A 13,789-nucleotide genomic window follows, 5' to 3' on the forward strand; every position below is an offset into this window, starting at 1 on the left:
CATGAATTACACATCAGCCTCTTTCATTCAGGCCCGTCTCGGATCTCAGGCCTTCAGAGAGTTTGTCGATCCGACTGGAACGCCGTCATCTATTATTAATCTGATTTCAGTGGAGCGATTGGCCCATGCTGCTACATCTGTAACTCAGATCACGGTGAGAGGTCTGCTCTTAACACAGCAGACCTCACACAGTTTAAACTGGGTGCCTCTTCGATCCTGCAAATGGAAGGTGTCAATTTGTCTCTAATGGAAAGTAAACAGGGCAATGGGAGGGCTGGAACAGGCCAGTAAACATGATCAGCACATATAATTTGGATCAGCTGCCGATGACAGCCGGTTTATAGGCTTACCTCCTCTCACTGGCACACTTGAGGCTGGAGAGTCCTCTATTGGCAGAGCTGTGCACTGCAAATTAAAAATCCTGCTATTGTCCAGCTGAGTGTAATGTTTATGGCACATAAGCACTGTGGATGGCTTTGCAGAGTGGATCAAAGTCAGGATCGTTTTTCAAACAATTACCTCTGGATATGGACACCGAGGCTGCTAATGCACGAATCATGGCTATCAAACACATAACATCCTTCCCGGGGCTTTCATGCAGCACACAATTCAAAGCCATTAGCTTCTACCCTCCTTCACCCAATCACTTGATTTGATTACAATCCATCTCTGAGCCGTTCCACGGCCGACGTGAATCCAAGTCAAGGCTGCAGCGCGGTGAACTGACACAGCTGTTCTGTGAGGTAACGGTGGTTCAGCGAGGTTGGAGATTGGAAGCAGTGGTGACATAATGTCTCCCAAACCATTAAATCATTTCATTACCCCGAGGGTTGGGAATCGAATAAACATTTCTTCCTAGAGTTTTGGTTTTGTAGCCGTAACGGTAATTAGTAGATGCTGAGTTTTGTCATGACTGTTTACTGCTGCTTTCCTTCCAGGCCTCGAGGCAGAAGAGGTGGAAACTTAAAAAAAGACTTCAGTATCCCCTGCACTCAGTATGGTGGGTCTGATGTCTGTTTGGAGGCATTCTTCATTCAAATACAGTGATGAAGAGAAAGCCATCAGGAGGCTCATCAACACACATCTCTTTGTGGCTCTTCATATGTCTGTGAATGTACTGACAGCTATTACTGTCTGTACATTCACATTAAAAGAAACATTAAAAATGTCCAAGTTTTAAACTTTTTTAATGATAGAAGGTGATCAAGGGAGGTTTGTGGTTTTGGCTTGGTTTGTCCTTCTGAATTCACATATCTATTACAGACCAGGGTCTCGGGGTCTTTTATAAAGACAAACTTGATGCAAGAATGTACAGTACAACAAATCTGACCCATGCACAGAGACGTTTGAAACCTGCTGACACAGATGTTGAGGCGGTGAATCAAAGCCAAACTAATAATTGAATACAAGCTATCAATATATCCGATACCATCTGATACATTTATATTAACTTCAGACAACACACATCCTCCCACGATGTGAAGTAGAGACTTAGAAGGACAGACTCTATGGTGACCAACAGCAGTAGAGCCCATGTATAAATTACAGGGAGTGCAGAATTATTAGGCAAGTTGTATTTTTGAGGAATAATTTTATTATTGAACAACAACCATGTTCTCAATGAACCCAAAAAACTCATTAATATCAAAGCTGAATGTTTTTGGAAGTAGTTTTTAGTTTGTTTGTAGTTTTAGCTATTTTAGGGGGATATCTGTGTGTGCAGGTGACTATTACTGTGCATAATTATTAGGCAACTTAACAAAAAACAAATATATACCCATTTCAATTATTTATTTTTACCAGAAACCAATATAACATCTCCACATTCACAAATATACATTTCTGACATTCAAAAACAAAACAAAAACAAATCAGCGACCAATATAGCCACCTTTCTTTGCAAGGACACTCAAAAGCCTGCCATCCATGGATTCTGTCAGTGTTTTGATCTGTTCACCATCAACATTGCGTGCAGCAGCAACCACAGCCTCCCAGACACTGTTCAGAGAGGTGTACTGTTTTCCCTCCTTGTAAATCTCACATTTGATGATGGACCACAGGTTCTCAATGGGGTTCAGATCAGGTGAACAAGGAGGCCATGTCATTAGTTTTTCTCCTTTTATACCCTTTCTTGCCAGCCACGCTGTGGAGTACTTGGACGCGTGTGATGGAGCATTGTCCTGCATGAGAATCATGTTTTTCTTGAAGGATGCAGACTTCTTCCTGTACCACTGCTTGAAGAAGGTGTCTTGCAGAAACTGGCAGTAGGACTGGGAGTTGAGCTTGACTCCATCCTCAACCCGAAAAGGCCCCACAAGCTCATCTTTGATGATACCAGCCCAAACCAGTACTCCACCTCCACCTTGCTGGCGTCTGAGTGGGACTGGAGCTCTCTACCCTTTACCAATCCAGCCACGGGCCCATCCATCTGGCCCATCAAGACTCACTCTCATTTCATCAGTCCATAAAACCTTAGAAAAACCAGTCTTGAGATATTTCTTGGCCCAGTCTTGACGTTTCAGCTTGTGTGTCTTGTTCAGTGGTGGTCGTCTTTCAGCCTTTCTTACCTTGGCCATGTCTCTGAGTATTGCACACCTTGTGCTTTTGGGCACTCCAGTGATGTTGCAGCTCTGAAATATGACCAAACTGGTGGCAAGTGGCATCTTGGCAGCTGCACGCTTGACTTTTCTCAGTTCATGGGCAGTTATTTTGCGCCTTGGTTTTTCCACACGCTTCTCGCGACCCTGTTGACTATTTTGAATGAAATGCTTGATTGTTCGATGATCACGCTTCAGAAGCTTTGCAATTTTGAGACTGCTGCATCCCTCTGCAAGATATCTCACTATTTTTGACTTTTCTGTGCCTGTCAAGTCCTTCTTTTGACCCATTTTGCCAAAGGAAAGGACGTTGCCTAATAATTATGCACACCTGATATAGGGTGTTGATGTCATTAGACCACACCCCTTCTCATTACAGAGATGCACATCACCTAATATGTTTAATTGGTAGTAGGCTTTCGAGCCTATACAGCTTGGAGTAAGGCAACATGCATGAAGAGGATGATGAGGACAAAATACTCATTTGCCTAATAATTCTGCACTCCCTGTAATGTGTGTATACAGATACGTTAGGCAGGCCTGATATATCTCAGGTTTCAACCACACTGTGCAATGCGCTAAACTCTGTCGTGCTTGTTAACCGCTGAACTACGCAATATTACATCTTATTTTGTACTGCTTTACTCATATTTCTTGTATGGTGTACACGTTCCCTATTGTTGAATATAGTATTATTGTTATAATACAGAGAGGTGAGCCAGATATTGAGCAGACAAAGCCACATTAAGTTTCCAGGGCTGATAAACTCTTTCAGATTTGTGTCACGGTTAAGGTTTTGGTCAGAACTTTTTTTCCGAGCATCAATATCATGGGATTTGTTGTCATTTTCAACAGCAGGACTGCACAGATTTTATGCAGGTGACGAAGAGTAACAGAAACAAACACAGCTTCCTTGGACGCGTTCTGTTTCCTGATGATTCACTGCAGAAAAATGTTTTCAGTTTGAGAATTTCATATAGTATAACCTGTTTTGATGAGCCACCTATCCCACATGATGACATTAAGTGTTTAGCCAATAAGAAAACAGATAAAAGATCCAGGTAACCAGTGCTTGTTGTAGTTCAAAATCCTAGAAGTTTAGTTGGTGATGTTTTGCTACTAAAACTATGATATATCGTATATTCCATCTTAATGACGGACCCCACAAAAAAAGGAGCTGATCGGACTGCATGCTCTCCATATCATGTAGCTCACAGCAGGTGAAACGATGGCAGGATTCAGGGAAGTCTGGCAGCTTGACATGTCAATACACAGAGTGCTTTTCACCTCAAGTCAACAATTACCTTCACTGGTTAAATGCAAGATAACATCGCGCAACTTTAAAGTATTTTAGAGTGATTTAGAATGACTCAAAGATTTTCCATTCAGCTTCAGTAACAAAACTCTGCAGGCGATGTGACTGCCCACAGACCCACAGGACCGAGTGGAGACTGGCCATCCTCACCTGGCTCATCATCAGCACGTCACATATGCACAGTCTGAAAATAAAGCCAGTGGCAGTTCTTGCACATCATTACACTGCACGTCCTCATTATGAGTAACGTAGGCTAAGTTTACAGTTAAACCAAACATGAATAAATCACATTTACAAATGATGATTTTGATCACATGATATCGTGGGTGGGTGAGTGCCAGAGGTCAGTGTGATTTTAAGAACCAATCAGCGGCCTCATTTTTACGTATTAAAAGTCATGAGGTGTTTATGGTTGAATGTAGGTGTTTAGAGGGTGGGATACAAAGCTGATCCACGTGCACACATTTGCCTGAATGTATCCACGTATCTGATTTTTGTATGCTTTTAATCTGGATACTAATTCACTCTTTTATAAATGAGACCCCAGGACTTGTCCTCTGTCACGTTTAGAAACTTGCTGCTTAATCCCACTTTTTTTTCTCCTTGAAGGCTCAAAAACTGGCCCTGTGTCTCCCCCTATGGGAGGAGACTTAGCATTGCAGACAGGTGAATCATCAGCCACGGCTGGATCAGAGTCTGAAGACTTTCATAACAAGGAGACTCTTAAAACAGCTTATATCACTAGTGATTTTATTTCAAACAGGAAGCTCTAACCCCCTAAAATGAGCTGCTGCAGTGCTTGGCTGGGATTAATTCACAGACAACTTCTGAATGGTGGTGATTGTGAAGCACTGCCACACTGCTCAGTGCAGGCTGAATACACAACAAGCTGTGGTCCTGCACTGAAAACTGATTGCAGCTTCTTTTCAGTCCTCTGAATGAGACAGCACAGCTCGTCAGGGTCTATCGTTATATGGTAACAGTTCAGTACCTGTCAACTCAGACGCACCTGTTCATTTAAAGTTTAATTTCAATTAGTGTTTTTCTAGAGAGTAGTGTGTAACCAACATAGTTTGGAAAAAAAACCCCAGAGAGCACCTAGATACATAAAGAATTACGCATTTGAGTACTAGCATAGAGGACATTCTGACCTCTGTGATGAGGAGGAGCACCGGCGCTGGTTAGAGTCCTGGATCGAGGCCTGTCGACCCTCAGCTTGACCACCCCGCTCAGCTGGGCCGACTCAGAGAGCGAAGGAAGCATTTCCCCACGGAGCACAGCCAGGTCGTGCTCCGAGAAGGACCGATCTCTTTTCAGAGGAATCGGGGAGCTCTCAGTCCTCCGCAGCTCCCCATTATCTGGAGACTCCTCCTCCTTTGGTGGAAAGGTGGTGGGTGAGGAAAGATTCGGGGTGGGGAGGAAAAGTGAGGGACCAGGGAGATGAGCAGGAAGAAAGTAAAGAGAAGTCACCAGATAATAATGATCTATCAGCTTTAATTCTCAATTTTCTTCACAGTTTAGGATGCATCTATCCTGAGCAGTGTTTTCCAGCTCTTCCTGCAGGATCCTGTGTGTTCCCAGGACAGAATAAATCCAGTACCTTGCAAAACTAAGCTAACTAATATGTTATTTGCTGTTTTTAGGAAACTGAATTTGATATGTTGCTGGAAAACGCCAAAAAGGAAGCAGCTGACACGGAGGAACAGCAGATTCACTCCGAAAACCTTCAAACATTCAATTTAATTATGAAGCTTTTAGTCTTCCTCAAAGCTTCTCAACCTAAAGGTCAGGACCCCATTTGGGTCCAAGCAATATACAGTCTGCGAAGTTTTATAGACGCACCACAAGGGCGGGTTATTAACTTAGTACTGGTTTACTTCACCAATTCGTTAAGCTCAGATGGATATTGTATGGGAATATGGGAGACTCCTCAGTAGCAATTCCACCTGAAATGACCTTCTTTTTCTTTCTTTGTTTTTTTTTTAAGCAGGAGGATCCCTTTTTATTCTCCTGCATTTTATCAGTTCAGTGTGACATTTAGCTTTTGAGTGAAAATGGAGGAAGTGAAAATTAGTTTTTGCCTGTCAAACAGAAATTTAACACCACTATGCAGGCCTGTCTGGGAAATTTACCCCAGAGTGGGAAGAAAGATGTGAGGAGAGCTGCACCCTAAAGTTTGACGACAGGTTACTAAAAACACGTTTTTAAATATATTTAAGGAGATTTAATAACATAGTGTTGCTCTCTGAATCTGAGTATCAATTACAGACCATAAGAGAGCCTGCCAGCATTGGGTCCAGTTTTGTGGGATTAAATAAGCATTCTGATATTAATGTATGAGCTGACACACCTTATATACACACACTTGATAAATTAAAGCAAAATCCTACAATGCCATAAGTCTATGGGAGTCTTAAAGAGGGAAAACTACTATTATTACAAAACATATTCTGACAGTTGGTGCTTTGATTGGGTTAGGATCTCGTGTGCTTGGGCGTCAGTGGTCTCTTCCACTTTCATCAGGACAAAATATTTAATTATAGGATGATGGAATGTATTGATGTAATTGGATGGAAGTGTCATGTGGACATTTCTGCTCTCAGGTTTTAAAGCCAAACAAGCATGATACTTTAGGAAAACAATGCCACAAAAATGCGTTTGTAGAGGTATTGCAGACTAGATCTCACTGCTAAAGGAGGAGCTCTAAACACAACTGCTTAAATAGACAGTAAATGGGATGTGTGGCACTGGCAGATCGTGTGGACACTTGTGAGTCTTCCCTCTAAGGCACACGTGTCGAACTCCAGGCCTCGAGGACCGGTGTCCTGCAGGTTTTAGATGCGTCTTTGATCCAACACAGCTGATTTAATGGCTAAATGAGCTCCTCAACTTGTCTTGAAGTTCTCCAGAGGCCTGGTAATGAGCTAATCATTTTATTCAGGTGTGTTGACCCAGGGTGAGATCTAAAACCTGCAGGACACCGGCCCTCGAGGCCTGGAGTCCGACACCCCTGCTCTAAGGGCAGGGTGCTCAAACTGGTGGCCTCCACCAGGGGGCTGGTGGAGGCCCTTTGTTCTGAATTTCTGTTCAGGTTCTACTCATTTGTCAGAGCCACAGGGAGAAACTGGAAATGAGCAAAATAGCTGCATGAACCTCTGGAGGCCCCTCCTCTGAAGCACATCCTGTAGTTTTAAATGAAAATCCTATTTGGACAAAAAGTCAAATTGGATTAAGCAGCAGTCAGTTTTGACCTGCAGATATCTCCCCCCATGCACATGTGAGGATAGTTTTTAAAGTGCTAAAGCGTAGGGGAGCTTTAATGTTTGATGTAACACAGCAAGAGCAAGAAGAGAGAAAGAAAGAATTTCCCAAGTTGCTGAGTCTTTGTGCAAAAGAGAAAGCGATTCTTCCCAGTCACTGTTTCATTTTCCTCCTCAGAGAGGAATCTTAACCCACTTAGATTGGGAAACAGAGCGTGTGCTGCTGTTAAAAACAACACTGAGCCCACTTTCCTATTCCCCTTCAAGATCACAGAGTTCCAGCTCACCTCTGATATGTTCATCTCCTCCATCTCGGCCAGGGTCGGGGCCTTGAGCAGGATGCGAGGACGGGTTGGTGGCCGGGGTCCGAGCTCCGACACGGATAGGTCGATGCATGAAGTGGATTTGACATTGCAGGGACACGTCTGAGCCAGACAGGGCAGAGAGCCAAATGCTGAGGGAAGAGAAACCAGAAACCAGAAAATCTCAGGTGTGCTGAGATCAGAAGGGAGTAATCAGACGCACCCTGTGTACCACTTTGGAGTCAGTGCAATGAAGCAGCTCCGCCTTATTCCATAAGTTGCAGAAAGGTTCTGTTTTCAGTTTTGTTCATATTGTCAGAAAGGGTTAATACTCATAGGCATCACGACCTTCCAAGAACAGCAAATTCTTGGTGAGGACTCAGTGAAAAGCTCCAGGCCGGAGCAAAAGCCTTGGCACCAAACTCATAACTTTGACAGTCCCCCCGAGCCAATTCTGAAATTGCTCTTCCTTCATTAAAAATACAAAAAAAACCAAAAAACAACAAAATTAAAAAAAAAAACAAAAAACAGCCAGTGGATACAAACAATGACATGAGACGTGCTGTTCTGATGTAATATTATGGCTCAATTTGTCCTAAACCACCTGCCACAAACCTCAGTGAATCATGTTAACTGTGATTAATTTAAATTTTAGCCCTATCCAAATTTATTCACACTGAAATTCCTACAAATACACTATATGGACCTCACCTCTTAATCTTTAAATTCAGGTGTTTTCAGCCTCATTGGCACAGGCATATAAGATCAAACACCTCACCTGGAGTCTGCCTTTGAATAACATTTGTGAAAGAATGGGTTATTAAAAAGAGTTCACTGAATACTATAACAGCACGTCACACTTGCAACAGATTTATTCCCTCATAGATTCCTCCTGTGGCATTAACATCAGCACAAAAGCTGTCCACTGGGAGCTTCACGACATGGATTTTATGTCCAAACAGCTCCGGTAGGTCTAATGCGTAGGTGTCATAGCACTTTGGTCCATTTAAGGTAAATATACAATAAAGCAAGCTAAAACAATTAACAGCATCAACACCTTTCTGTCACAAAACTGAGAGTACAACTTCTTTATAAAGTCCCTGCAGAAGCAGACCACTATTAAATGGCTGAAAAAATCCTGTAGGAGTTTGAGGAGACCAAAAAAAAAGGATAAAAATAACACAAATACTGGACTTTTCCAAGTAGCCAGTCAATCCATGCTTCCATAAACTTTTAAGGTGGTATAAGTAAAAACTAAAGGAAAAAAATAATAATAAATGTGTGTGGATCAGCCAAAACCTGCTAAATTCATTGGTTTGATGGTTGATGGTTTCGAAAATAACTCTAAAGTCTGCATTTACACAGCAGTAATTGGAAGTCCTCTAAAAGCACAAAGCAAGTGATTGACTTTAATTCTTAAATTGTATTTTACCCACAGACATATCAGCATAAAAAACTCCCTTCAGATACAAGTCAAGACATTCGATTCCTCTTTCTGAATAAAAGCATGCCAGTCCCAGTTGACTAATTTCAGTCTCTGCAAGGCAGCTTGCTTTATAAACAGTCCGCACACTAAAACACGCTGACCTTGATCTGAAAATAGCAGGTCAATATTTATGAAACGTGAGATGACCTTCATGTGTACTGCAGCTCTAAATAGAAAAGTATTGTTGTGACTCTCAAAAGCTACAGTACAGAATGTCCAGACTCACTATGATGCAATTATTTCATCAGTTTAATGCAACTGTATTCACCTCTGAAAGGGCAACTGCATGCAGCTGCAAGCCAACTAGATCAACAAACACACGCTGTAGACAGGCTTAAATTTAAATATAATATTCATTATAATGAGAACATTATTGAGCACTTGCAAGGACTGATGAGGTTTCTGACAATATAAATAAACTTTCATTACTTAATCTATATACAAACAATAGATTAGGCAGTAGTTTAATATGTACTTGTGAGTGCTTTATTCTGCAAGTGCATCCAGTCAGAACAACAAAACACAATATGCAACCACTTTATCAAAGAAGTACTTTGTAGGTCTTTCTATCCAGCAGCTTGCAGCTTGCATGGTACAGCTGGACTCTACACAAGCGAGCTCAGTTTTTAGGTCATTGACAGGGTTTAAAAACCATTACAGAGTCCCAACTCTCGTCCCCTGTGATGGTCCTTATAACGAAAATAGGGCCAGCTTGACAGAGAAGCTGATACTTGCTCGGTGCCTTGGTTTTAGGCTCATGGTGACACTCAGGGAGTGACCCAACAATAGCAGCAGGTTATTAAAGCCCTGTCCAAGGAGACTATGAATATGTTTGTTTGTTTTTTAACTCAATGTTAAAGTTAACTTAATGATCACACTTTACATGGTAAAAACGATCTGTGTTTTATCTTTACTGCTGGAATGACCCAGTCACAGGTCCCTGATGCCTAATAAAATACCTGACCGTACATTCTCTCCATGATATTTACATTCTTGTTAAAGACTATTAGCAGTGTACTGCTTCTAAAATATGGTCTAAAAAATTAAACCATGTGTTTGTTTGCTGGGATATGGATTGCAGAGTGGGAGAAGGGTTATTTTAAAAAAAAATATTTTTGCCTTTATTAAACAGTGCAGTGGTGGAGTGTGAAATATAAAGTTGGGAAAGACCTGCAGAAGGCCTTGGGTCGGTACAGGCATTTTTGGCAGGAGTGCCTTAAACCTGCATTCTTTCTAATGGTCAGCAGGGGGCGACTCATGTGGCCATAAAAAGAACTAGAGAATATGCAGGCGTCCGTGAGGAAAGGAAAAAATGCTCACTTGATCATTGACCTATTTCCTGTAAGCACTTTCCTGGTCGGTTTGTGACCTCAGTCACTACTTTTACGTCTTAATTATAACAACATGGATTTCCCTCTTCAAATAACTGTAATTGCTGTCTTTGTGACTATCAGTCTCTTACACCATTGAGGGAGAATTTTGGCCCAATCTTCTTTACAGCATTGCTCACTGAGGTTTTTATGCGCAGCTCTCTGTGGTATTTCAGTCAGGTCGAGGTTTAGACTTTGACTGGGTCACCGCAGCACTTTGATTCTTTACTTTTAGAGTACCCGGGCAAAATGTGGATGCAAAATGAGCACAAATCATCCCGTGCTTGAAGTTGGTTTGAGGTATTTGTGCTGATGGCGTGTGTTTGGTTTTCGCCAAACATCAAACTGAAAATAAAAGTTTATTTAATCACCCAGTTCTTGGTACCTGGTATCTCTTTTGGGCAAAAGCAAATGCTATGGTGAAATGTGCAATATGAAACCTGTCCAAACTCTCTTTTCCCAGCTTATCCAAACTGAGTAGAGGGATACCAAACAGCAGAAATTAGGTTTACTTGTGTCACACGCTTTAAGCCTGTGAACCAGGACTCGCAGGTCTCCTTTGGCACTTTGTGTCTTAACAACAATCTCTAAATGCAAATCTATGCAGAGCTTTTGAACCTCCTTTTGATTAGTGGCATTCTTTGTTCTGTTTATTTTGTTTTATCTATCAACACCAACATCAAAGATTGTTCCCTTACGTCTCGAGCTGGGTGGAACTACTGGTCTAAGCTTCCTCTCCTGCTTGATCTCAGCCAGGACCCGGTCATGGAGGGACTGCTGCTGTGGGGGAGGAGGAGGGAGGCTGCGCTCTGAAACCTAAAGAAGAGAGGCAATTAGGTCACATCCACGAGTGAGAAATAAATATAAGTATATTACTTTTGTACTTTGAAGAGAGATTTTGATTACTCAGTACAGGTTATGCAGTCCATGTCCAGATGTTGAAATTTAAAAACCATGACACAACCACACAGAAGAAAACAGCACTGTGCTATGATATCAGTGAATGTTAGAAATGAGGCTTAATAAACTTCCAAACAAAAATAAGACATTTACTGGACATCTAAGTATTATTTATTAGCATGTATGAAAGAGGGCAGCATTAAGAAAAAAAACCTAAACTAAACATTGTCCACTGGAGGTAGTTTTTATTTTTATTGCACAAAAACACGAGCGCACGATGGTAAAGTGGAGACTGCATCCATGACAGAAGCATTACACTGCTAACATAACTTCAGCTCTCTGCAAGCACCTGCACAGACAGCGTGCTAACACTAAGCTAGCCAAGAACGCAGAGAGAGGAAAAAACCCCTAAACCCACTTACTGGTTTAAGTGGAGGTCTTGATCTGATGAAATCCAGGATCAGTTCGTGAGCATTTCTCTTCACTCTAGTAGGAATATCACCGTCCACCTGAATAAGCCAGGAAACAATGCAGAGCTTACTTCCTAAGTCTAACTTTTGTCAAGATAGACAGAAGGCTAAGATGGATAGCAGCGACTCTTTTTTGGCCTCTTGATCAAAGTACATTGCAACATGTTATAAACATCACATAGTCAAAGCAGATAAAACAGACTCCACACATCCAGGAGCATATTCTGGAATCCAAAGCTGCCTATAAACTATAACAGAACATTAGAAATATCCGACTCTCTCACCATACTATACTCATTATAATGTATAGAAGTTAAATAGAAATTGTAATCACAATCACAGCACATGCTGTAATCTGCTGGTATTTTCAAAAAACTGCAGCTGCTGCCAAAACAGCAGAAGGCTGAGAAAGGCCTTTATTAATATTTGCATTGTAAAGCTGAATTATGCATCTGCCTGTGGAGAAGGCCTCGAGATGATTCACTGCCACATGCATGCCTCCCATACAACATTTTCTTTCTGCAGTGAAGCCAATTTACAATACATGCATGATGCAGTAAGGTGCCTGAAAAAGGCCTCTAGTCTGATTCCTGTCTGCCCTGAGATGACTCCTATCAAGTTTCCAGTGAAAACATTTCAGAGCTTTAAGTGCTTACTCTGCAAAAACACCTCCACTGATTTCAGCTTCTTTACATCATGTCTGAACTCTCACCATAACTTTGCGTAGCTGGAACTTGCGAGCTCGTATGTCCTGCATGAGCATCTCGAACGGCGTGAGGCTGAACTCGGTGGGCAGCGGGTTGAACGGCTGCTCCTGCACCTTCTTCAGCTTCACTCCCTGCCTGAGCTCCTTCATCAGCTGCACCCACAGACGGGCCTGGCATTAAGCAATACGCAAACAACAACACCACTCATGTGCATGTGTCAGAGCAACAACACTGCTGTCCTCCCTGTCACAGACTGAATTCTCCCCTCACCCAGTCTCTGTGTTTCAGAGTGTCCAGTTCAGCCGTAGATCTGTCTTCCAGAGATTCCTCTGATGAGATCTTCTTCAGCATCTGGGCAACAAAAACATTTTTTTGTAGACAGCAGCAGTTGTCCATGACGACTGATTTTTACCTCTAAAACATGCCCACATCCACCTATAGTAAGTAAAGCAGGTCTGTGCTTCAACATAATATTCCCGTATTGTGTGTGTATAACCTCTTTTTAAGTTTTGTGGATATTATACATGGTTATGCTCAGGATATGTCGACGAGTTTCCACTGGAAATGCCTTTTGGTTAAACTGTCAGCAAGGAATTTGCATTTGCACTGTTAATTTTTTATATAACTTTAATGCACATAAAAAACAGCTGCTTGTTTAAGTGAAAATACATTGATGGGGGTTTTTTTTTTGCACTAATAAAGTTGTGGAGTTGTATTTTGTCTCGCGTCAATTATATTGTCAGTTATATTGTTATTGCAAATTTTCAAATGTATATCGTGATAAATATTTTTGGCCATATAGCCCTGCCCTAACATAAATTACTGCAGAGATTCTGTTGACTTTACAAATTTAGAAAAGGTATAAAATGGTTAAATATGACACTGGAGACAAATCCAGTTACCCAAAGCTTATTTACAGAAATTCATTTATAAAGGCCATGAAAACCAAACGTTCCAGCTCATCCTGCTTCTTCCCCCCCTGAATTCTTTGAATAACTTTAACTTATTTTAAAAGCATCCACAAATCAATTTGTCAGTGTTTTGTCAGAAGTGTTTACACTTCAGCTGCTGATGTGACATTTTAATTGCTTTCAACATCTGCAAGTCCACTAATACTTCAACTGTTTTAGCACCTAATAAGTGTACATGAAAGTATCAATTGAAGTATTTGTGATAGAGATGCTTCGGGAATTTTTCAGAAAACCTATCAAGATGTAAGCAAGTCAAAAACTTGATAATATATCAAGTTGTGGAAACCAGAATTACAGCATATTGCACTGACTGACTCGGAATAAAGTCTACATTCATTAGTCTTCCCATATGTTCTTGATGGGACAGCTGTGAGCGTGTCATTTTGGGTGAATGCTAATTAATAAACCATC

The 13,789-nt window shown here is 41.5% G+C and overlaps 1 protein-coding gene across 1 annotated transcript in view; it reads right to left on the reverse strand.

Moving 5' to 3' along the window:
• Positions 1–13,789, reverse strand: part of spire2 (spire-type actin nucleation factor 2) — a 55,038-nt gene that overhangs the window by 8,521 nt on the left and 32,728 nt on the right. Inside the window, exons 4-9 of the mRNA XM_085414854.1 lie at positions 12,678–12,758; positions 12,413–12,577; positions 11,653–11,739; positions 11,029–11,146; positions 7,460–7,626; positions 5,064–5,286 (exon numbers count right to left, since the gene is read on the reverse strand). Of these exons, the coding sequence (XP_085270980.1) occupies positions 5,064–5,286; positions 7,460–7,626; positions 11,029–11,146; positions 11,653–11,739; positions 12,413–12,577; positions 12,678–12,758 (841 nt within the window). The remainder of the gene's footprint in view (positions 1–5,063; positions 5,287–7,459; positions 7,627–11,028; positions 11,147–11,652; positions 11,740–12,412; positions 12,578–12,677; positions 12,759–13,789) is intronic.

This window comes from Rhamphochromis longiceps, linkage group LG7, assembly GCF_057381845.1.
Source record: "Rhamphochromis longiceps isolate RC_006_pf linkage group LG7, R_longiceps_female_GT1.1, whole genome shotgun sequence".
In the NCBI taxonomy this organism is placed as follows: Eukaryota; Metazoa; Chordata; class Actinopteri; order Cichliformes; family Cichlidae; genus Rhamphochromis; species Rhamphochromis longiceps.